Below are 25,284 nucleotides of genomic sequence, written 5' to 3' on the forward strand. Positions count from 1 at the left end.
TCTGAGTCGTCCTTCTTCTCCATCTTCTTCTCTTCCACTTCTTAAGAACTCTGTGCCCACCTCCTTTTTTTACTGTCCAATCACAGGTCTTGCCTTATCTTGTGCCCGCCCTCACCTGCATATAGACATCAGTCTACAGACATACACAGAGTGAGAGAAAGGGTGGATCGAAGGAAGAGGGATCATTCTGTAGAGTTGCAAAGATGGAACCTACTTGCAGTGTGGACTGCAGACTGTTAGCAATGGCAGGACCATGGGGCAGTACCCCAAGGAAGGGTGTGGGTGTGAAGAAGAACCAGCTCTGGAGAGAGGCCATGTGTGCCCAAGCCTTTGGTGCACAGGCATTTCGTCGTGATCTCTAGCTGCTGGACATGGAGCTGAGGAATTCGATGTCTACCCTATTGGGTTGTGATGTTGCTCGAGTCTGATCTTCCCTTTTTATGCCCCCATGTCTCCCTCTTTGGTGTTATTAGAAATACAGCAAATCAGTTTTAGCGGTTGTAGAAATTGGCTTAATCTTCTTAGGATGTCAGTTCAAGTAAGCCTTGCTAAACTCTGCTGTGAGTAGTTAAGTGTGATCAATATGTGTTAAGGGTTATGCATATTTGATGATTGACAAGTATCCGCTGGTCCCCTTTCTGTGGGGCAGGATCTTATTTTCTTTAACCGTTTCTCCAGTATTTTGTGTATTGCTATGCTCCAAAATACCCCGCTAACCCTACAATTTTCTCAACTATGTGGTGCTTTGGGACAGTTTAAGAAAATACATGTTAACCTGAGTCATATGGTCCACTAAATGGCAACTGTAAGAATATTGTGTCTTGTTATATTTTCCTAAATATGCCTATAACAGTCTTTCCCTCCAAACATGTTCTTTTAAAACCATGCTATTCCTTCATCAAGAAGCTGAGAGCCTCCATTCCTGAGCCTTTGATTCTTCTTCTTCTTCTTCTTCCTCCTCTTCTTCTTCTTCTTCTTCTTCTTCTTCTTCTTCTTCTTCTTCTTCTTCTTCTTCTTCTTCTTCTTCTTCTTCTTCTCCTTCTCCTTCTCCTTCTCCTTCTCCTTCTCCTTCTCCTTCTCCTTCTCCTTCTCCTTCTTCTTCTTCTTCTTCTTCTTCTTCTTCTTCTTCTTCCTCTTCTTCTTCCTCTTCCTCCTCCTCCTCCTCTTCCTCTCCCTCCTCTTCCTCCTCCTCCTCCTCTTCTTCTTCTTCTTCTCCTTCTCCTCCTCCTCCTTTTCCTCCTTCTCCTCCTCCTCCTCCTCCTATGATTGACATTTTATTTAGTCTTCTTCTTTTTTTTTTTTTTAACAACTAAAACTCTGGGAATTCAAAATTAACATCCTTGCCTGTGAGCTTCTTGTACACACCAGAAAAAGTTCCAACCTTGTGCTCCACATAGTTCTGCTGTGCTTTGTCTAAATGAACTTTTATGAGCCGGCTGCCATTCACACGGATCCTCTTACCCCACAATTCACTTGGGAAGACCAAGTCCTCAAGGATGGCGTCGTATACCATCAGGGTGAGGCTTCTGGGGGCGCTTTTGCTTATCTTTCCTACGGCTTTTCCGGGTTGGCCTGGGCAGAATCCTCCTCTGAGCAATGAAGGCCACATACTTCCCACTGAACTTTCTCTCTAATTCATGAACCAGCCGGACTTGGATTTTCTGGAAAGATTTCAGCCGAGGAACTGGTACAAAAATTATGATAGCCTTCCTAGCACCCCCGACCTCGATTTCCTTGGCCGCGGTGATGTTGAGTTCCCACAGCTGCGCCTTGAGCTCTGAGTTCATCTCCAGCTCGAGCAGCGCCTGAGAGATGCCAGACTCGAACTAGTCGGGCTTCTCGCCATTGAGCTGCACAATCTTGGCGCTCGAACTGAACATGGCTTCGTCCTTACGGAGTGCCGGCTTCGAGCCTTAGCTCCTTATGCAGGCAGTCGTGAACAATGGCAGTCTTTTTGCCTGTCACCCCTCTTACAGTGGAGCTCTGAGCCTTTGTAAGAAAGCTGGCCACTCAAAGCTCACTGTGTTGTACGCCTGAAGAGAGAATTTTGGTTTCCGTAAAAACCCATTATGTTCTATGAATATGTTTTTGTTTTAACTCCAGGGGTGGGAAATGGAGGTGCTTCAGATAGCCCACAGCAGCAAACTAGGGTTTGTCACAAGCTCTGGAAGCGGTGTGATTCTGTCAGCTGAAGATAGTTTGCATTTGGAGTTCCAGGGATTCTTAAGAGTGTATGTAAACGCCAGAGGGGATGGTGGCTACTGATCTCCCTGCCGCTGCTGGTTCCTGCTGTCGTGTTTGCTGTTTTTCTGCTTTTGCTGGTTGGAGATATCCTGATGATGAAGATTGGACTTGTCCCTAGGAATTCAATGCCGCTAATGGGCCGGAAATTGTCTAAAGAGATCTATGTCCCTTTCCCCTCTAACCTTTCTTGCCTACCTAGCATCTCGGGGGTTGGAAGGAATTAGGGTGAAGAAGGGTAATAGAGATAAGAACCCAACAAAATAGCCAAAACGTGTGTTTACATATTCCTTATGGCAAAGTGACAGGGACGGAGGTCTGGAGAAAGGAGGGTGGGGAGGGGGGTAGGGAGAGAGAGAGAGAGAGAGAGAGAGAGAGAGAGAGAGAGAGAGATCATTGCTGTTTATAATTTAGACCCTGTTTCAAACTAATTCTGTTATGCAATCATGTTGAGGACAAGTATATTGGATGCTAGGTGCACTGTGGAGATTAGCCTATTTAATTCTGATTACTGCATAAGCATTTATAATCATTATAAGAGACATGGTCTCTCCAAGGTCACATAGCTGTGACCTGAGACCAAAGACTCAATCACTGAGCACAGCACCTAAGGTATCCCTGTCTTCTGCTGGGTTACAACATGTTCTCCGAGTCAGTTTTTTATTGCCCTGTCTCCCAGCAGCCAGGAAGCCGGGAAACTATAGAGTGGGCAGAAGGATTCAGCAAACTTCATGCCTCTAACCGATGCCTGAACTCCAATATTACAGTCTCATTCTTCAGGTTTAACACCATGAGTTGCTCATAAAAGTTCCCCGTGGTGGTGGGATGTGTGTGGGTGAAGAAGTCTCTCAGGTTAGTCATATGTAACTTGCGTCTGAGCTTATAGGAAGTTTTCCTCTTGCAACCCTTTGGTTTTGTTGTTGTTATCAAATAAAGAAATGGGTTTCACTGTGAGGTTCACATGCCTACGCATCTTTATACTTCCTTCTTGCTCATCCCGACGACTGGCTTCTGTCCACCTCTCCCTTTTGCTGGAAGCTTTTAATGACGGCTGAGGTAGGAAAGAGCAAGCAGACATGGGGTAGGAGGAAGGAAAGAGAAACAGTGAGAGCAGGAGTGTGATGAGGAGTGAGGCACAGCTGCACTGGAGAAGGGGTCAGGTTGGGCTGCCCAGTAGGAACGATGCTTGCTGACAACATTTAATTGGGGCTGGCTTGTAGATTCTGAGGGTCAGTCCATTATCATCATGGTGGGAAACACCGCAGCATCCAGGCAGGCCTGGTGCTGGAGGAGCTGAGAGTTCTACATTTTGTTCTGAAGGCAAACAGGAGAAGACTTGCTTCCAGGAATCGAAGAGGAGGGTCTCAAAGCCATGCCCAAAGTGACACACCTGCTCCAACAAGGCCGCACCTCCTAAGAGTGCACTCCTTGGGCCAAGTGTATTCAAACCACCACACTGTCTACCACCTGCAGCAGCCTGACGCTGTTCTTGCAGAGACCTCTACTCAGGCAAAGCTGGGACCCTGGGCTCTGCCACAGTGTAGCAGTGAGTTTGGGCTATAGTACTTTGGTTCCCAGAAGATTGCATGTGCTCACCAGCCCAGGAGCTTTCTCTCTCTCCCTATCCTCTCCTCCTCCACACCAGTTAATTTTAAAATGCCTTGGCTACCTCAAAGGTTGGGCACTCCTAAACCTTCCCTTGCTACCCCAGGCCCAATCGGGGAAGTGGCCAGTGGCCACTTAGCCTAATTCTTACATGGCTGGTTGGCTCTCTCTCCTGCAGGTCTTACATCCCTCTGTCTCCCAGTGTTCCATGGCCATCTCTCCTTCTCCCCACTGTGGCCTATTCCATACAACTCTAAGGGTCTTGTCCCACCTCCCTTTTCCTGTCATTGGCTGCTGGCATCTTTATTGATCGAGCAAAAATCAGCTGGGGAGAAGGACCATTATTGTTTGGACACACAGATTCCAGATTGAATCAAAACATTAGAACCAATCTCCAACATGCAGGAAAAGAATTCAGCCTGAGTCAGTAGGAAGCAAAATTGGACTTTATTATGAATTTTACTATAGATTAAAATAGGCTTAGGGAAAGGACAATATTAAACTTATAGTTTGAAGAGTTTCTAAGGAATTTCTCTCTCTCTTTTTCTTTTAGTGAATTAGATCGTAAGGTAGTCATTATTATTTTTAATCTTATTTTATGTGTGTGTTTTGTCTGTGCTCTATGTGCGCGCAGTGCCTGCAGCGGCCAGAAGAGGGCACCAGGTCCTCTGTAACAGAGTATAGAGGAATGTGAGCTGCCGTATGGGTGCTGGGAACTGAACCTAGGTCCTTTGGAGTAGTAGCCAGTGCTCTTAACCACTGAGCTGTCTCTCCTGCTTTCATGGGGTTGGTTTTGAGACAAGATTACAGCCAATAAGGCAAACTATAGATTACAGAGGTTGAGAGAATACATGTTTTATAAACACACACACACACACACACACACACTTGGTATACAAAAACATGATTTTGTGTGTGTGTTGTGTCTGTCTGTATATATGTGTATATGGACATGCATATACGTGTGCATCTGTATATAGACAGCAACACTGAGTGTCTTTTCCTGTTTCCACAACTCCTTTATGGTATAAGGTCTCTCACTGAACCTAGACTTTACCATTCTGACTGGACAGGCCTACCACCACGCTCTAGGGATCCTCTTTGCTTCCCGGGCCATGCCTAGGTTTTGCCACGGATACTAGGGATCTGAGCTTAGGTATATAGTGCTTGTGTGGTGTAGACCATCTCTAAGATGCATGTTTTGGCTATAAATAAATTTTATAATATATTTTTTTCTCTTTTTGAGATAAGTTCTCATCATTTAGCCCTGGCTAGCCTGGAACTTGCAATACAGGCCTGCGGCCTGGAAACCACACCTGCCTACGTGCCTATGTCTCTTGAGTGTTGGGATTGAAAGGCTTGTGACGTCACGCCCAGCCTAACTTCACACTCTCGTGTGGCAGAGTCTCAGAAAGATTTTCAGCTTTTAGGAAAGGAGTAAAGTTAAACTCAGAGGTAACGTGCACTTTGACCATAAACGTGGCTCTTTGCTGTTTCTCTTCTCACTGTTGTTATTTTTATTTACGCATGTATGTGTATGTGTATGTGTAGGTGTCTATGTGTACACATATGTATGTGTGAGTGCTCCCAAAAGCTAGAAGGGGACATGAGAGCCCCTGGAGCCGGGCTTACAGATGAGTGTGAGCCTCCTGACATGGAGGACAGAATTGGGTTCTGAGCAGTGAGTGCTTCTAACCTCTGAGCAGTGAGTGCTCCTAACCCCCCAGGAGTGAGTGCTCCTAACCCCCCAGGAGTGAGTGCTCCTAACCCCCAGGAGTGAGTGCTCCTAACCCCTGAGCAGTGAGTGCTCCTAACCCCCCAGGAGTGAGTGCTCCTAACCCCCCAGGAGTGAGTGCTCCTAACCCCCAGGAGTGAGTGCTCCTAACCCCCCAGGAGTGAGTGCTCCTAACCCCCTGAGCAGTGAGTGCTCCTAAGCCCCCAGGAGTGAGTGCTCCTAACCTCTGAGCAGCAAGTGCTCCTAATTGCTGGGCTCTGCCTTTATCCTCTTGTTAATAATTCTCATTTGCAATACTACTACTACTACTACTACTACTACTACTACTACTACTACTACTACGAAGTAAAAAAGTGATTGTTTCTATGTAGGGAATCATCACAGCAAATTTCATTAAATGTGCTAAAATTCTTGACTCTCAGGGGTGAAAGATTTCAGCCAGACTTGGGGGCAGGATGCTCCTTTCTCTCACCTTAGTTTCCCCTGATGCTCCATTCTGCCTTTCTTCTGGGAGAGGATGTGTCTCTGTGTGTGTCTTTCTGTGTATCTCTGTGTATCTCTGTGTGTGTTGTAAGCATCCATGTGTGTGTGTCTGTGTTTGTGTCTCTGTGTGTGTCCGTTTTGTATGTACATGGGTTTACGCTTGTGTTTGTCTTTGTGAGCATCTATGTTGTGTGTCTCTATGTTTGCGTGTCTGTCTCTCTCTGTGTGTCTGTGTTTGTTGTGAGTGTGTCTCTGTGTGTAGGGCACATAGCTGAGCTCAATCTTGAAAGCCCGGCATGAGCGGGAACAAGATGTCTCTGACAGATTCTGAAGGTAGGTCTGCTCCTGCCTTCTACCAGGAGTAGGCGAACTACAGAGACCTCCAGGGCCTCTGCACCTAAACTCTTGAGGAAAACTGTTTCAGAAGGTGTTATGAGACATGTTCATAAGGAAAACTGGCTCCAGAGAGCACACTCAGGTTCTGGGACTCTTTCATATGTTAATTTTCAGTCAACAGCAGACGCCTTTGTCTGCAGAGCCCGAATTCTGTGCTCTGTGGAAGATGCTGTGGACTTGCAGGTAGTTCCATCCTAATCCAGACATTGTCCTTGCTGCCCATGAATAGCTTCTGGTATGTTCTATCCCCTGGGGTGCAATGGATACCCAGTTCAGTGCAAAGAGGCTGAACATTCATCGCCCTGGTTACTGATGTTAATCAGCATGCTGAGGCAGGACTGGAAGACAGGAAAATTAAGTACCGTGGGAAGGAGAAAGGAATCCAGCGGGAGCCTCTCACCAGTGGAGAGTCAAGAATTCTACCCGGATACCTTCTGCTGTGAAGGCTGCCAAAGACAAGCACATGAAATAATGAACACTTAGAAAACCAGGTCTGTGTGACTGTTGAGTGTGGCCTTCTTCCTTTCCCAGATATCTTCTGGGAGTCTCAGAGAGAAGACTAAACCTTTGCTTATAGTAAACACGTCTTAACAAGTCTGTGGCCTTTACTTCATCAGCATGAGCCAACACCAAACGCTTCAGGGACACTCTATGATTAAAAGAAGAAAGAGAAAAAAAAAAAAAAGAGAGAAAAGAAAGAAAAAAAAATCTTTGGCAACCTTGTGAGTTCAAATGTCAGAAATCACCAAACCCTATGGCTGCTGTAGACACTTAATTTATACTTCCCTTGGAGAAAGAAGCCCACATCCATGACCTAGGGTGTGTCTTGCCCTTTTCTGATTGCCTGTCTTTCTAGCAACGTCCATATTCAAAACCTATGTTCAAAATGTCTGTTATGGTTCAGTGACATGGCTCAGTAGGTAATAGTTCACTGCACAAGCTGGGTGACCTGAGTTTGACCCCTAGAACACACAGAGGAAAACACAACTGACTTGACTCATTTTCTGATCACGTCTACCAGCATATAAACTCACAAGTGTGAGTGCACTCTTTCTCTCTCACACTCACACACACACTCACACACACACACACACACACACACACACACACACACACACACACACACGTATGTGTACACACCATGCATACACAGAAACATTATTTTAAGATGCAGGGTTGGAGAAATGACTCAGAAGTTAAGAGAACACTGGCTGCTTTGTCATGAGACCTGAGGTTTAGTATTAGCACCCGTGTGCTGGCTCAAAAGCCTCAGTAACTCCAACCCCAGGGGAATGCAGCACTGTCTTCTGGCCTTCCTGAGCACCAGGCATGCACAGACATATATGCAGGCAAAATATCCACACACACAAAATAATTCAATACACTTTAAAAGAAGGTCTAAAATGTCTTGAAATTCTCTGTGGTGAAGTTTTGTATTCAGCTTTACCCAAGAGGATGACTGTGTGTAGGCTTAGATTTTTCAAAACTTTTGTTATGGTTCTTTAATGATTCAACTTCCCTTCTAGGTCACTACTCACCAGAGAAAGGGGAAAAGAAAGGTTGTCAGGAAATAGGTGTTGTGTATCTATTTACAAATAGTTCTTTAGGACAATTCCAAACTTTGTTGTCAGCAGTTCAGTCCGCTAGCAAAACACCAATCATCAATCAGCAGCAGCAGCTAGATCCAGAAGAAATCTCGACGCTCCACCCATCTGCCCGAGTCCAAGTCCACAGAAGTGGCAAGAAGCAGCCAGGACACCATGACAAGTTCTTTGGTGTGTTTATCTCTATGAAGTCACAGCGAGCAGAGATCAGCGAGGAAAGCTAGGCAAACCAACGCCAGAGCATCACCCGCAAAGCCCAACGATTACCAGCAAGAAGTTGCAAGGTGAACCAATGCAAGAGCGTCATGCACTGTCTGTTGGGTTACTCTTACACTTTTTCCAAAGTCACAGGCCTCTCAAAGCATCTGCTCCAGCAAAACATCACACACCCTTTCACGAAGCAACCTCCAGAAAACACCACCTGTCTGTTCTCAGCAAAACATCCTCTCATAAGAGAGTTTATAAAAAATAAAAGCTTCACCCGACACAACTGAGATTCCAATGATGCCAGAAATTCACACTTCAGTTCTGACTTTGTCTCTGCCCACCTCTGGCCTCGTGGGTGTAACAGGAGAAGATGTGTCAGCAGGAGAGCTCTATGCTATAGAACAAGCCAGAGACGGTACAAACTAGAATCTCAAGACGTAAGTTTTGTTCTCCAGCTACTGCTGATGTGATGCTGGACAGTTCAGGTAACCTCAGTTTTCTCACCTGTAAAATGGGAAAGCTGCTGATATTGCTTACTTCAGGAGGAGACCAGTGACCCAAGAGATGTGAAGTTGTTTTTGAAGCTACGAGTCCTTAGACCTGGTTCTTTATCACCATCTCCCTCCAAAATGAATCAGCCTGGATCTAAGAATAAGATCACTTTAACAGGGTCTCTGTAATACCAGCCATACTTGCTCAGCAGGGATCCTGCCCACTCAAGTGCCTCCAGTTCCTGAGCAGGAAGCAATCACGTCGGCGTACAGGTCCTCGTAGCTCCCTAACCTGTCCCCTACCACACTAGCTACACTTGGTAGATGAAGACTACGGGGATTCATGGCTGCTGGCTGTGTACTGGGAACCCCGCTCCTTTCCAGTTCAGCTTTCTGGCCTCGGGTGTAGTCAGATTGAGGCCAGCACGGTTGGAGTGGGTGATGCTGGGTACCTCAGGGAGGGAATTTTCCTCACAGGCTTGGTGCCTGGATCACAGATGGAGTTGCACTACCTCCTGCCCTTCCCAAGGTCTTGCTTGTCTGACTTGTGTTTCTTAAATATCTGATGCTCCAGTGACCCAAGGGTGTGGCCGTTTCTCATAGTAAAAGGATTCTGACTCACAGGAGACTCTTAAGACACAAGGACAGAGTAGGGTTTGTTCTAAGAGTGGGATTGCAGTCAATGTCTAGGGCCTGGCCTAGCAAAGCAGAGTTACAGCACCTCACACAACAGTGGGGTCCTGCAGCCAGGGGACTAAGAGGGGGAGCTCTTCGTGTCGGTAGAGTGAACTGTAAAACGTCCCTAACTGATAACATTTGGGATGGTCTGTATCAGCGCTTCTCAGCGTTCCTCGTGCTGTGGTGACCCCTCAGACAAGGATAATTTCAGTTGCTATTTCATAACTGTAATCTTGCTACTACTTTAAATCATAGTGTAAATATCTGTTTTCTGATGGCCTTAGACAGTCCTGGGAAACTGTTGGTCATTCATGAACCCCAAAGGTGATACAACCCACAGGGTGAGATCCACTGGTCTATACAATCAGCCATCAGTTGGGTTGTAGTGAGAACTCAATACCATATCCCTGGACTCACACATACTCTAATAACTCTCAGGAGGAGGGGGACAAAGCCCCACACTCCCCCAGTAGCCCTAGGAGTTCTATCCTCTAGGGACCTCCACTCCAGTAAAACTAGATATTTGACAAGCTTTGGAAAAGAATTTGGAAAAAGTGTAAGAGTAACCCAACAGACAGTGCATGACGCTCTTGCATTGGTTCACCTTGCAACTTCTTGCTGGTAATCGTTGGGCTTTGCGGGTGATGTTCTGGCGTTGGTTTGGAAAAGAATTCAGGACAAGTCAGAAGTGAAAGCAAAACTGGTGGGTTCATTACATAAAGGTAAACATCCACATACTTCGGATCCAAGAACAGTCTGCAGAGGGGCCTGCAAGACACCCAGGAAAAAGACAACGCACAGCTACAAGATATGGTGCTGACTTCTATAGGGAGAGTCAGTCACCCACAGGTATCTTTGTGATGGTTCTATATGCAGTTCTGTGTGTCTAAATCACGTGCTCACAACTACAACAAGGCTTAAAGATAAACTTAAAAACTTAAAGTAAAAAAAAAAAAAAGCTAAAAACAAACAACCCCACCACAGGAACCCCAAACAAAACGAAACAAAACAGAACTGTCTTACTTATTTTTTTCATCCTAAAGAATTTCCATTTGTAAAGGAAGACACAAATTTCATGAGGTACATTACGTGGGCTTAGGCTACAAACATTCTGTCCTAAGTAAGCACATGTTTTTGAGGTTAATTTTTATTAGTTTTAAATTATGTTTAGGTGTTTGTGTGTGTATGTTGTGTGTGTATGTATGTGTGCTGTGTATATGTGTGTGTGTGATGTGTATGTTTGGTGTGTGTGTTGTATGTGTGTGTGGTGTGTGTGTATGTGTGGTGCATGTATATATGTGGTGTGTATGTGTTGTGTGTATGTGTGGTGCACTGACTGGTTTTGTGTCACCTTGATACAAGCTGGAGTGATCACAGAGAAAGGAGCCTCAGTTGAGGAAATGCCTCCATGAGATCCAGCTGTAAGGCATTTTCTCAACTAGTGATCAAGGGGGGAGGGCCAGCCCATTGTGGGTGGAGCCATCCCTGGCCCAGCCCATGGTGGGTGGAGCCATCCCTGGCCCAGCCCATTGTGGGTGGAGCCATCCCTGGCCCAACCCATTGTGGGTGGAGCCATCCCTGGGCTGGTAGACCTGGGTTCTATAAGAAAGCAGGCTGAGCAAGCCAGGGGAAGCAAGCCAGTAAGTGACATCCCTCCATGGCCTCTGCATCAGCTCCTGCTTCCTGACCTGCTTGGGTTCCAGTCCTGACTTCCTTTGGTGATGAACAGTGATGTGGAAGTGTAAGGTGAATAAACCCTTTCCTCCCCAACTTGCTTCTTGGTCCTGATGTTTGTGCAGGAATAGAAACCCTGACTAGGACATGTGGTGTGTATGTGTGGTATGTGTGTATGTGTGTGGTGTGTGTATATGTCGTGTGTGTGTGTGTGTGTGTGCCCATGAGTGAAGGTGTTATCAGAGGAGGAATTCGATCCCCTGGAGCTGGAGTTGTGGTTGGCTGTGGGCCGCCTGACTTGTGTCCAGCGAAGTTTTGTTTTTGTACATCCTTGTCTGAGATCCTTTTAGAGAGTAAACTCCATGTAATTTCTACTTTTGTGTATTCATGGTGTGTGCGTGTGTGGGTGTGTAGGCACTCGAGTGTGTGTATGTGGAGGCTAGAAATCCACACTGGCGTCTTTCTCTATTGTCTCTGCCCTATTTATTTATTTATTTATTTATTCACAAGACACAGTCCCCAACCTACCACTTTATTTTAATCAGTTTTTTCCAAGTCAGGGTTTCTCTGCTTTGGCTGTTCAGGAACTTACTTTGTAGCTCAGGCTGGCCTTGAACTTGTAGAGATCTGCTTGCCTTTGCCTCCTAAATGTTGGGATTAAAGGTGTGCACCACCACTGCATGGCTATTTTTTAAATTCATATAGTTGTACACACACAGTCTCACCTACACATACACACAGTCTCACATACACACACACACTCACACGCATACACACATACACACACTTATACATATGCATATACACACATACACACCCACACACACTCATACACACACAGTCACACCCGCTTATACACACACTGATACACAATCACACACACATAAACACATACACTCATATACACACACACTCTCACACAACACTCACACACACATACACATACACACACACTGACACACACATACACTCATATACACACACTCACACACATTTACACATACTTGAACACACACACTCACGAACACACACTGACACACACACTCCACACACACACACACACACACACACACACACAGAGTCAGAAGACGACTTGCAGGAGTATATATTTTCTCTCTCTACCACATGGGTACCCTAACCTTTTGAACCATGGCTTAGACCTCCACCTTTTTGTAAGTACAGGCTCTCACCGCGTGGTCCTGGCTAGCCTGGAACCTGTTGTAAAGATCTTTGAACTCACAGGGATCCGCCTGCCCCGCCTCCTGCGTGCTAGAATTAAAGGTGCGCTCCATGCTCAACTTTTCCACCATATTTCTCGAGGCAGGGGCTCCCACTGAATCTACAACTTGCCATTTCAGCTCCACTGGAAGAGCAGTCAGTGCTCTTAACCACTGGGCCATCTTTCCAGCCCTTTAACCCGATTTCTAGTAAGTCTTCTGATTTCCTCAATTCCAGATTGGACCACTCACAGCACACAGTGCCTAGAGAGCCCTTTGCCATCTTAGCTGCCCCATCCCTAACCTCTGACTTACAGGAAGCCGAGTAGGTTTCCCACAGTGGGACTGTCGAGGGCTCCTGGAATATTCTCCGCTGGGCGCTGGGACTAGCAGCTCCTGGGTTGTGTATGGTGCCTCCAAGAGAACAGCTTTAAATTAAGAAACTGACATTGGGGGGCTGGAGAGATGGCTCAGTGGTTAAGAGCACTGACTGTTCTTCCAGAGGTCCTGAGTTCAAATCCCAGCAACCACATGGTGGCTCACAACCATCTGTAATGGGATCTGCTGCCCTCTTCTGATGTGTCTGGAGACAACTTCAGTATACTCATATATCATAAATAAATAAAATTATTAAAAAAAAAAAGAAACTGACATTGGAGACCCGGGTTTAAATGCCGCCCTGGAGTTGACATTGGGCAACTCACCTGACCTCACCTCGGTTGTGATAACGGGTCTCCTCCTAGTCTTCCTCTGAGGGCCGAGTGCGATAATCCATCTTGGAAGTGTTTATTACACAGGGAACAGAAAACATACATGGCGCATAGATGTGAGAGATTATCGGTCACAGGAGCTGTGGGAGACCAAGTGTGCCTTGCTGGAGTATCCCTTTCCCAGCCTGGAGCGTGACACGCGCATCCTCTGCTTCCCAGCCCAGTGTTCACCAAACAGGACACCCTCTTAGGAAGGGGCCACTCCAGTGCTTTTCCTGTCAATAAAACGCGACTGAATCTGCGGGCGCCAGATTCTCCCTTTGAGTTTGGCCTCTATAGCCAGAGCGAGGCATAAAGAGTGACAGAATTTAGTGTTTCCAGAATGGCACCGGGGTTCTCATCGTTTCTCCCACTGTTTGCCTTCTTCAGAGAATGACAGGACTTTAAAAACATTCTCTCTCTCTCTCTCTCTCTCTCTCTCTCTCTCTCTCTCTCACACACACACACACACACACACACACACACACAGAGCGGGGAAGGGAGCGAGGGAGGAAGGGGAAGGGAGGGAGGGAGAGAGGGAGGGAGAGGGAGGGAAGGAGGGGGAGAGAGAGAGAAGGATATGTGTGCTGTACTATGTTGACAAACACAAAGGTGATTCACCTGCCTTCGCTGGTCAAGAAAGAGAGGTAGAAGAGCAAAGCCCACGATAATCTTTGATTTCGATATTTCCACACTCTGGCAGAGTCAGGTCAGACCACCTCTCAGCTAACACTCAAACCAACTACCTCAGGAGCTAACGCACACGCACACGCAGACCACGTTCACTTTTGAGATGCCCCCACAGTCCATCCCAGTGTGGTGCCAGAGTCGGCTCTGGCTTTCTGGGGAGGCCCCCCTTCCCTGGATAATCACAACGAAGGGCCTGGTGTCTGTCTACCTTGCTCCTTTTTCCTGTCCCCTTACTTTACTTTCTTTAATCAGGAAGTCACTCCCCCTTCCCCCATTTAGGATAAGTCAATTACTCTTCAAGTGACTGAAGACCTTAAAAAAAAAAAAAAAAAAAAAAAAAAGAAAGAAAGAAAAAAAAAAGAAATAAAAAGTTTTGGTTATCAGGCAGGTGGGGCAGGAAAGAGGATGGTGTTACATTGTAACAGGGGTGGGGACAGATGGACGGGTGGCTTTACACTGTTACAAGGGTGGGGGCAGAGAGGGAGAGGTGGCTGTCCTCTTCCGTCTCTCTCCTTCTCTTCTGCATGAATCATAACAGTGACCCGCAAATGGCATTGTTGGGAAAGATGACCAACCATGTGCTTGTCCAGGCTTTGCTCTGGGGTGGTCTGACGTGAGTCACGGAGTTAGCATCCCACCCATTCTGAAAAGCAACGGAATGCACTTTATTTTGTACAGGGGCATAATCTCAATTATCTGACCTACTTCTCCATACATGGACATTTCTGAGTGCCTTCAAGGAAACAGTTTGTCTTCACGTGCAGGCTGTGTCTAGAGGTGAAGAGAACACTCAGATCACTCTTTGACACGTAACCCTGGAACTGTAGGGCAGTGTGGAGACTGGAGGAGTTCTACAGTTTCTGCCTGACAGCCTGGCTCCTGAGAAACCCTGCCTTAAAGGAATAAAGAGAATGTTAGAGCAGGATGGCTAGCATCTTCCTCTGGCTTCCTCCAGGGCATACACTCAGCAATCCATGTGCATATGCACACACACACACACACACATACTCACACACACACCCCCCCCACACCCACACACACATATACCCACACACACATACACACACACACCCATACACATACCCACACCCACCTACACACATACACACACACAATACTCACACACACACACACCCCCACACACCCACACACACATACACCCACACACACATACATACACCCACACACACCCACACACACACACATACACACACACATACACACACATACACACATACACACACACACACATACACCCACACACACATACACACATACCCACACACCCACACACACACCCACACCCCCACACACACACATACACACACACATACACCCACACACACATACACACACACACCCATACACACACCCACACCCCCCTACACACATACACACACACAATACTCACACACACACACCCCCACACACTCACACACACATACACCCACACACACATACACACACCCACACACACCCACACACACCCACACACACACATACACACACACATACATACACACATACACACACACACACACACATACACCCACACACACATACACACATACCCACACACCCACACACACACCCACACCCCCCCACACACACATACACACACACATACACACACACATACATACACACATACACCCCCACACACACCCACACACACATACACCCACATACACACACACACACACACACACCCACATACACACCCACACCCACCCACACACACACACCCACACACACACCCACACCCACACCCACACACACACATCCCCACACACACATACACACACACATATACACACACACATACATACACCCACACACACACCCACACATCCCCACACACCACACACATACACACACACACACACACACACACACACACACACACACACCTTTACCCGGTGCTCTCAGAATCCACTTCAGAACAACTTATGTGGGAATGTGTCCTTCTGAATCTACCTTCACTGTTCTCAACCTTTCCTTCCCTCCTGCCATCAACCTGTAAACTGAAGTTTCTCATAAAGATGACCATCGTTTCGCCCTGAATTCTTTTGTGTATATGTAGCCCACATTCTTTTCTTCAAGAGCAGCTTGGCTTTCCTTTGCAGCTCACCCATGTGCTAGCGTAACTCCCACCGAAAGGAGAGACGATAAATCCGGACACTTGGAAACATGGGGATAGCTTCTCCCTGCTCTAATTTGGGGTGCATGATCAAGTGCTGCCCGATATTAATCCGGGCACCAAGAAGACCTTTGCAGTCTCTTTGAGAGAACCCGTCGAATTGCTCTAGAACCAATTTAAAGGAGCTAGCCATTCTTCTCATGAGAATTGTTCGGTTTAAAGATTACCAGGTGGAGGAAAAATTAACCACTCAGTACTAGATTTAATACTCAAATTTCAGTTATATCGATAAATGCTCTGTGACAACCTCAGATCCCTCCCCCACTCCCTCCCCCCTTTCCTCCCTCTCTCTTTCCTCCATTTTCCATCTTTTCTAGGCTTTTATACCAAGTAACAATCTTGCATTTTTTAATCAGTTAATTTATTTTATAATATATTATTACAGCTCACAAAATTTGTTATATAATAATATATGATGGACACACATTTTCCCCTTTTCCTTTTTCTTTTCTTTCTAAGAATGACTGAGGTTTCCACGTTTTGGCCTTCCTTCTTTTTGAGCTTCATACGGTCTGTGAGTTGTTTCTTGGGTGTTCAGAGCTTTCTGGGGGCTAGTATCCAATTATCAGCGAGTGCATACCATGTGTGTTCTTTTGTGACTCAGTTGCCTCACTCAGGATGATATTCTCTAGTTCCATCCATTTGCCTAGGAATTTCATAAAACCATTGTTTCTAATGGCTGATCTTGTAATTTTTTAAAATTTTAGTTTCCTTTCTTCAGATCCCATGTCTGTCACAGAATCTACCCCTTCCACTACCTGCATCCCGGGCGTACCGTTCACTTCCTGGGAGGTACAATTAAAGGCCAGACATGCAGGAGGGGCTCCTGTCAACCAACACTGAGTCCTTTGAATCGGCTTTATGCTTTGAGATGCTAATTTTGGCTTCCCTTTCTTCATAACCAAATTATACTTTGTAGATCAACAAGGCGCCATCTGCTATCCAAGTCTGAGGACCTGGAAGGCTGTTCAGTGGAAAGTTATTTCAGCCCGTGGCGTGAGGGCCTAGGGCTGCGGTTCCTGTATGCTCCCTGAATCTGGAGCGGGGAGGCAGGTGGTGGTGGCAGCGGCGGTGGTGGCGGTGGTGGTGTTGGCAGCGGAGATCAGAAGTATCAGAGGCTGGGGCTCCCTGCTTGGGCCACCTCTTCCACATAGGGCAGGTCCTGAAGGCAGGCTAGGTTCCTGCTGAGCCCTGTCTGCTGTTCAGATTGTCTGCCACGCCAAAGGTCTCCTTGTTTGTGACAGTTGAACAGGGGCCGGTTGTGCAGGGCCAGAAGCATGAGAAGTTGGTGGGGGGAGGGCTTTATGCCCTAAAGGTTCATCTGGGTTCCCATGGAAACAAGCCCTGGTGGTACTCACCAGCTGGGGTCTTAAAGCCATAGATACCTTATTTAGAGATTCCCATCACATAACAAGTACCCTTCAAGAAATATATATATATATATATATGCCTGCATGTATATCTATACACCATTTGTGCCTGGTTCTCAGAGAGGTCGGATCCTCAGGACAAAAGGTTGTGAGCTGCCATCATGTGGGTACCGAGTGTTGAACCTGGGTCCTCCGGAAGAGCAGCTGCGTTCTTGACCACTGAGCCATCCCTCCAGTCTCTTCAGCAATAATTCTGAACACAGAATTTACTCCACTGCTCTGAGGACTTTTGATGAAGTTTTAAAAGTTCCCAGTTGCAGCCCTTCCCACTTTACAATTTTTCCTCCTCCTCCTCTTTTTCCGCTCTTGAAGTAGTGTCTCAATGCACGGCGGGCTGGCCTCCGTTTTACCATGTAGCTGAGAATGCAGAGAGGAAACCTTGGATGCTGAGTACTTGCTCGCACCTCCTGAGGGCTGGGATTGCAGGAATGAGCCACCAGCCCCAGTGCTGGGAATCGAACCCAGGGCTTCATGCTAAGCAAGTGCCAACTGAGCTAATAATCTACGGGAACCTTCTCCCTCCACTCTTCCCATCCCTCTCCCCTTCCTTTGTTCCTCCTTTCCATTCCTTCCTTCCTTCCTTCCTTCCTTCCTTCCTTCCTTCCTTCCTTCCTTCCTTCTTACTTCCAGATTTTATGGAAAATGATGGCTAATTCATGGTAGTCAGGTAAAAGATTCTGAACAGGATCCGGAACGGTAGCCCACCCCTTTAATCGCACCACTCAAGAGGCAGAAGCAGGCAGATCTCTGGTCTACAGACCTAATTCCAAGGCAGCCAGAGGTACACAGAGAAACCCTGTTTCGAAAAAACCAAAAAAAAAAAAAAAAAGAGTCCGAACATGTATTTTATGATAATTTATGACATTTACTAGGTTTTACACAGTTACACTTAACTTATTAAAATGTATTACTAAAGGCTTGGGAGAAAATTGAGTCTCAGCTAGAGAGAGGTCTGGTTGAAATGTCACCTCTGCAAAGATAGCATGTACCTCCTCTTCCTGTTCCTCTCTCTGTCTCTCTCTGTCTCTCTCTGTCTCTCTCTGTCTCTTCCTTCCTTCCTTCCTTCCTTCCTCCTTCCCTCCCTCCCTCTTCCTTCCTTCCTTCCTTCCTTCCTTTCTTTCTTTCTTCCTTCCTTCCTTCCTCCCCCCTCTCAACGGGGTTTCACATGGCCCACGACGCTGACCTTGAACTCCCCTTGAACCTGAGGATTACCTTGAACTGGTACCATCCTATCTCCATCTCCCAAGATCTTTGATTACCTGCACGGACCGGACCGCCATACCTGGCTTCCGGTGTTGTTAGAGATTGACCAGGAGCTTTGTGCTAGGCAAGGGCTTTAGCAGCCAAGTTACAACCTCAGGCATCCTTACTTGTCTTATCTGAGACAAGTGCTCACTGTATAGTGTGGGCTAGCCTGGGGTGCTCTTCCTTTAGCATTCTATAAGCCAGGCTTATAGAAATGCAGTGCTGTGTCTGACTCCACAAGTCTTTCAGTTTGTTGGTGGACACAAGGACAGATTGTCTGTTCTCTAAGTTTCATGGGACAGACACTCTCTCGGTCTTTGGTATGAAACATCAACAAGAAGAGAATCCTTGGAAAAAACACAACTTTGCCCAGTAGAGGATTATGTAGTAATGTCAGGAAATGTTATTTGTAGGAAGCTCATCAGTAATACTAGAAGGGAAGGAAAAGGAAAGTTGGAAAAGTAAACACTACCTCTACCAAACTTTAGCTCCGTGCCAGCCAAATCCACAAGCATTATCTTGTGAGAACAAGAATTTCTGGGGTTCTCTTCTCCAGAGAGATGCTGCTGTTGTGTGTCTTGTTCTGCAAGGGCAGGGACAGTAACACAGAGTGCTTTCCACACGCCGGGCGTTCCTCTAAGCCCTTTGCAGATACTCACACAACTGTCTTCTGGATTTGCAGTCACTGATTTTAATGGTGAAAGATTTCGTCTTTCTTAGAATGGTACATGACTGTAACATGAACTGTTCATTGCACACGGCTGTTTCGGACTTTGACTGCAGCCAGCTAAACAGTGAAAAGAGCAACAGCTACCTCTCCACACATCTGTCGTCTCTGGAACTTTGCACCTACTGGGCCCCTCTAGTCCTCTCCTTGGGGGTAACTGGTCATCCCCTCATATCCAGACTACACTGGCCTCTCAGTTCATTTATTCTCCACCTACTTTCTGAGCGGCAGTTTCCTGGAGCCAATCTGATAATGCCGGTGAGATGTGGTTTAAAGCTTTCCTTTGTTCCCTGCCCTGAACTTTTACAATGAAGTCGACGTCTTTTCCTTTGGTCTTTCCTCCTTGCCTGGCTCCAGCCACAGTTTCTTTTGTTTTCTCCCACCCCATTCCCCTCAGCCCACCCCTCCCCACTCTGTCTCAGTTCCAAGGCCTTCTTTTGATTTTCTCAAACCTTACAACTCAAGCACTTCTGTTCTGGCCGATTATCAGGGGTTGTCCGTCATTGCTGTGGAAGGAACACAGGCTTTGTTAGAGTCCGAGGGGCTCTCTCTCTCTCTCTCTCTCTCTCTCTCTCTCTCTCTCTCTTTCTCTGAGAGGAGGTTTTTCTTTTTACATCATCATCAATTTGATGTCGCAAACTGAGCACAGGACCTTATGAAGACTCAATTCTTTTTATACCAAATTATTGAAGAGGCTGCAGAGTCCTGTTAGGGCAACCCCGGCTTTGTCTGGGGTCTCCAAGCCTACTTTCTGCCTGTGGCAGTGCCTGCCCCTGGGACCTGCATTGGAGGCAGGACTTTTTGGCCCGAACCGTGGTCAATACAGAACGGTGTATTCTTTACTCCTATTTAGTAGGTGTTCCCTGGATTCCTCGCTGATGCGTGGTCCTGCTGGTCTTTTGCTTTTTATGAGAACAGAGTTCGGAATATGATGGAGTTACAGACCTGTCAGGGGAGTTAGCGGCAAGTGTCTAAATGCACAGCCTGAAATCACAGGGCCCTGCTTTCTCCTCGTAAACAGGCACTGACTCTAACTTAACTTTCGGCGACAACTCCGCTCCCTGTTTGCTAGTGTTCGTCCATTGCTTTTAGAACAAGTGGCCAGAAAACTTGGGGAGGGGGCTTCCAGTGAGCTTCAGAGCTACTCAGAATGGAAAGAAAAGGTGGTTTTGGAGAAGGATGGATGGGTAGAGGGATGACAGGTCCGGTGGGTGGATGCATGGGTGGACAGACGATGGATGGGTGGGAACCAAGGAGGTCGACTGAAGACTGAAGAGGGACCCCCCTTTTCTTCCCACCACCTGTCTGCTACTCTGTAGCACGGCTTCTGCCAGAACGCTGAAGGAGGAACTGGCTGTTGGGTGGTGGGAGAGGCAAGGTTGTGGGGAGCCGGGGAAGGAGGGTGCAGAGGAGGAGGGCCTTGGAGGCAGAGAGGAGGGGCGGCGGGCTCCCGGGGAGCCTGGTGCTGGCAGCTGCTCCGGCGGGTAGGGGACCGATGTCGCTGCCGCCGCCTCCTCCTCCTCCTCGCGGGCCCGAGCTGCGTCGCCCGGGCTGAGCCGCCGCAGCCGCAGCCGCGAGCCGAGCGGCCGCCGGGCGAGCCCGCGACACGGGAGGATGGGCTGCGGCGGGAGCCGAGCCGATGCCATCGAGCCCCGCTACTACGAGAGCTGGACCCGGGAGACCGAGTCCACCTGGCTCACCTACACCGACTCGGACGCGCTGCCCAGCGCCGCAGCCACGGACAGCGGCCCCGAGGCGGGCGGCCTGCACGCGGGTGAGTGAGCCGGAGCTGCGGGGGACCCCGGGGGAGCCAGGAACCCTATGGCGAGCTTGTGGGTGGGGTGACAGAGACAGAGGGACAGCTGGCATCCTCCAGCCCAGGAAGCCAGGTCAAGGAGAGCAGCTGCCCAGAGGACTGGGCTAACCCTTTGCATCCCTGCCAACACAACACTTCTTGGCCTTTGCTACCAGCGCATATGCGTCAGCTCCGGGGTACGGATGGTGGCTGGGAGGACAGTCCGGCTTCACCCACAAACCTCAGCTGGCTCCACGTTTCCCACCTGACCCAGCTCGGGTCCAACTTCCCCTCTGACCACCTGTGTACTCAGCCGGGTGATTCTCCGTGTACTGGGTGGGCCGCTGGTCCTCACACCTTCGGGGCGTGAGCAAGAATCTTGGGCAGGATCGCCTGCGAGGAATCCTGTCTCCTCCCCAGCCCTCCTGTTGGGAAATGAGCTCCATTGTTGGCCTTCAAAATCCTGAGCTAGTTCGGCCCGGAGCTCACTTTCCAAGCAGTTATATCGTAGGAGAGGACTTACCTCCTTATTCCAACATGCTTGGATGCTTTATATGAAGCCGGGCGTAAAAGATCTCGACTATAAATACTCTTACCTAGGTCATTCCTAGGCAGAAATCTGACAAGGATACGCACAGAACTTCTGGTTTAGTCGCGAGTCAGGACTTGATTTTAAACCAGGCACAAAAACATTGCAGATACTGTTGAATCAGACTGACCTTTGACCCTATATGTGTTGCTGGCATCGAGAGGAAAAACAATAAAATCTCATCGCTTCTTACACAGACCAATGCTTAGGTTTTTTTTTAAAGTTCTAACTATTGCTTGATCCTATTGTGTTGGCATATATATATATATATATATATATATATATATATATATATATATACACACACACACACACACACACACACACACACACACACACATATATATATATATATATACATATATTAGGACACCAGATATGGCTATATTGTCCAGATTGGTCTTGAGCTCCTGGGCTCAAGTATTCTTCCTTCTCAAGTCCCTCCTACACCCATCCCAAGTAATAATGATAGGCATTAGCCTCCCCTGCCTGCCTGGAAAACTGTGGTAACACTGGATTTATTTTAAGCTTGTTTGACTCTCAGTGACCCCCATGGTTAATTTGGTGCTGCTGGGCTGGTATCCTGGTACCCAGCAGGTTCCCAAATGATGTACTGGCTGAATTCAGTGTCAGAGGAGGATAAGACAGGAGCCTCTGAAGGCTTTGGAAATGTTAGCTGTTACAGCATTTCCAAGAACGTGTCATACTTCTCTGCGGGGTCCAAGGCCAGACAGTAAGTACCGCAAGGAAAAGACTCAGCATGAGAAAGGACAAGTGCTGCTTCTTGGAAGAGTTGTTTTGGTGGCACTTGGGGGTGTGTGTGTCAGCATGTGTGTGTGTGTGTGTGTGCACGTATGTACATGTGTGTGCTTATGTGTGTGTGTTTATGCACATGAGTGTGTATGCATGCATGTGCATACATGTACCTGTGTGTATGTGTGTATGTGTATGTGCGGGTGTCAGAGTTGTTTCGGATTGGCTGAATAAACACACACACGTGTTCCTCAAATCTTTCCCAACATTCATTATTCTCACTGTCTTTATATCATGAGGTTGGGTTCCTGCAACAGGTAAGGCATAGGACAGCCACACTCATTGATGGAACGTTTCCAAACATGGGAACAGCCTTACAAGGTGGGGGTTCAATTCTAGTCCAGGGAGAGTGGCTTAGATGGCCAACAATTTTTTTTTAATTTACATAGAAATTTCAGACAGTAGAGGAATATTTCTGAAGATCAGAAGTGAACAAAGTTTGCATGCACCTAAGTTCTATGGAGTGACTGTCATCAAGTGGGGACTGAAGAGGGGCTTGGTTGCTGGGGTTCTGCAGTCTGAAGATAATAAATGATCATTGTTAGTCAGCTTGGGTCATCTGAGAAGGTTACAAATCTGCTGATTTTCTGCCACCCCAGACCATAGGCAGGATTGCCCATCTTTTCCTTCTTCCAGTTTCCCTGCTTCATGTGTCCCCTGTGGCATCTCTGGTGGACCTAACCCCGTGTCCTATAATGGCTGTGCTGCGTAGGGAACTGGGATGTCAGTCTGTGTATAAGTTCTTTTCTGATGGAGACAGTCAAACGGAAGAGCCAAACTCAAGAGAGTGTAGTGGTAAATAACCAAAATGCCTTTGTCCTAGGATCTGGAGCTGTTGAGGACCTTAGTAGTCATTTGTCCAGGGCAAATGGACTCTTGGATGAATTGTCCCCATTTGGAAATTCCCACAACCACGTAACCTCTAGTTGTTCCCTCAGTAGTTAAGAATTCCTTCTTCTTGGGGTCCTGGTCCCTCTTGCTTAGTGTCAAATGGGAGGGACACTTCTCTTGGAGACCTTAGCCTTAGGACAGACAAACTTCTCTCTGTCTTATGTGAACAGGGCACCTGTGATACTAGGTTGGGGTTTCATGAAGGTTTTCTCCAGAAGGCTGAGAATCAGCTGTTGAAGGTTTTGCCCTAATGAGCAGGCGCTCCGTCTAACCTTGCCCTTTGGTTGCTTCAGCTATTCCTATATTCTCTTCCTCTCTTCCTCGAAGTCTTTGCCACTGCACACCCCTCAACCAGAGTCAGCTTTCTGGGGTTCTCCCAAGTGTCTTTCTGACTCTACAGCTTCCGTTTTAAAAAGTCTTTTCCCAACTTTACCCACCTCTACGGAAACTCTGGTCCAGCCTAAAGGATTCATAGGTTCGGCACGTGTCAATTCTACAAGCGTTATCTACTGAGAAGCTCCACTCAAGTACCATTGCCTGAGACGCTTTCTTCAGCTGTCTCTCACCTCCCAGACTGAGGGCGTGCCACATGACAAATGATCCATCATCATTTGATAAGAGTTCTGAATTTTACCGTGGGCGGTGGGTGGCTTATTTTTATACCAGTTCCACATCTGAGTCTCTTGCCCGCCTCCCATCCGTCTCACTTACAACCGACCCTGAGGCTCTGCTTCCTGGTTTTGGAGGTTGTTTCCAGTAGCGAGCAGAACGCAATTAAGATTTTAGATTCCGCTATTAGTAGGTTGGAACTGAAGATTACAGCAGCCGACATTTCTCACTTGCCTGTATTTCCAAACTCTATCGAAGTAGGAAATTGAATCAGTCTGGCAAGGGTGGATTCTCATAGAATCGATGTGCTGGATCGAGTCTTTTCTTTGACCTCTACTGTGGGAGAGGGGCTCCCCAGGGAGAGAGAGTCTGAGGTTTCCACACCTCACACCTAGTACAGCTGGTCCATACATCAATGGCCACTTAGTCCCTAACTCCACCGCACTACCAGTATTTAAAATGACAGATGTCTTCCATGATGTTTTCTTCTTAATCTATTTAGAGAATAAGACACCTCAAAATTTCCTCAGCTAGTTCTTTGCAGTTTTAAATAATTGTGTCAGTACGGTGATTTGGGATGTGTGGGCAGATGATTTATCCAAATAAGGTAGAAGGCAGAAATATTTAGTTACTGTCATTAGCTACCATTTATGGATGGCTTTTAAAGGCATTCTAGTTGACACCTCACTTAAGGTGCACAACAAAGATGAGTTAGGAACCATTTGCCCCCGTGGGCTCCTCCTGTGTTGATGAGCCAGGGAAAGAGCTTAGCGTGTCCTGAGCAATCTCCATTCCAAAACTTGGATCCAGCTTTCACTGCCTGACAAACCCCACACGCTTAAATACACTCCACCATCAACGGGGGCTGGTTTTAGAATGTTTGATTTTTTTCAATTGCTGGGCTGCAAAGCCCTATTCAAACTCTTGGTAATTCAGTCTGACATCAGGCAACAGCGGTCCTGAGTCTGATCCTCCTTTGGGTAGGAAGCTTTCTCCACCTGATGAAGTCTAACCTGGGCATCATGCATTGTATAAACAGCTCTCCCAATCCCAGAGATACTGCTGGCCTCCTGCTATTGATAGACCATGTTACATGCCACCCCGTAACCATCTTCTTCCATGTGTGGGCTCTAGTAGTTCTAAACACACTACTCACTTCGTCCAAGTCCTTTCTTGACACAAGGCATCTTGGGTTAGAGCTGGGCTCCTGACATT

The 25,284-nt window shown here is 47.2% G+C and overlaps 1 protein-coding gene and 1 pseudogene across 2 annotated transcripts in view; one reads left to right on the plus strand and one right to left on the minus strand.

Moving 5' to 3' along the window:
* Positions 1-1,309: 1,309 nt before the first annotated feature.
* LOC308414128 (small ribosomal subunit protein eS7-like) lies at positions 1,310-1,880 on the minus strand (annotated as a pseudogene). Its single transcript has one exon. The product of its transcript is annotated as a small ribosomal subunit protein eS7-like (transcript).
* A 19,106-nt stretch (positions 1,881-20,986) lies between these two features.
* Positions 20,987-25,284, plus strand: part of BAALC (BAALC binder of MAP3K1 and KLF4) — a gene marked incomplete at its 5' end in the record, with an annotated part of 65,500 nt that continues 61,202 nt past the window's right edge. The window contains one exon of the mRNA XM_080909494.1: positions 20,987-21,146. Within this exon, the coding sequence (XP_080765620.1) occupies positions 20,987-21,146 (160 nt within the window). The remainder of the gene's footprint in view (positions 21,147-25,284) is intronic.

This window comes from Micromys minutus, assembly GCF_963924665.1.
Source record: "Micromys minutus genome assembly, chromosome: 33".
Classification (NCBI taxonomy): Eukaryota; Metazoa; Chordata; class Mammalia; order Rodentia; family Muridae; genus Micromys; species Micromys minutus.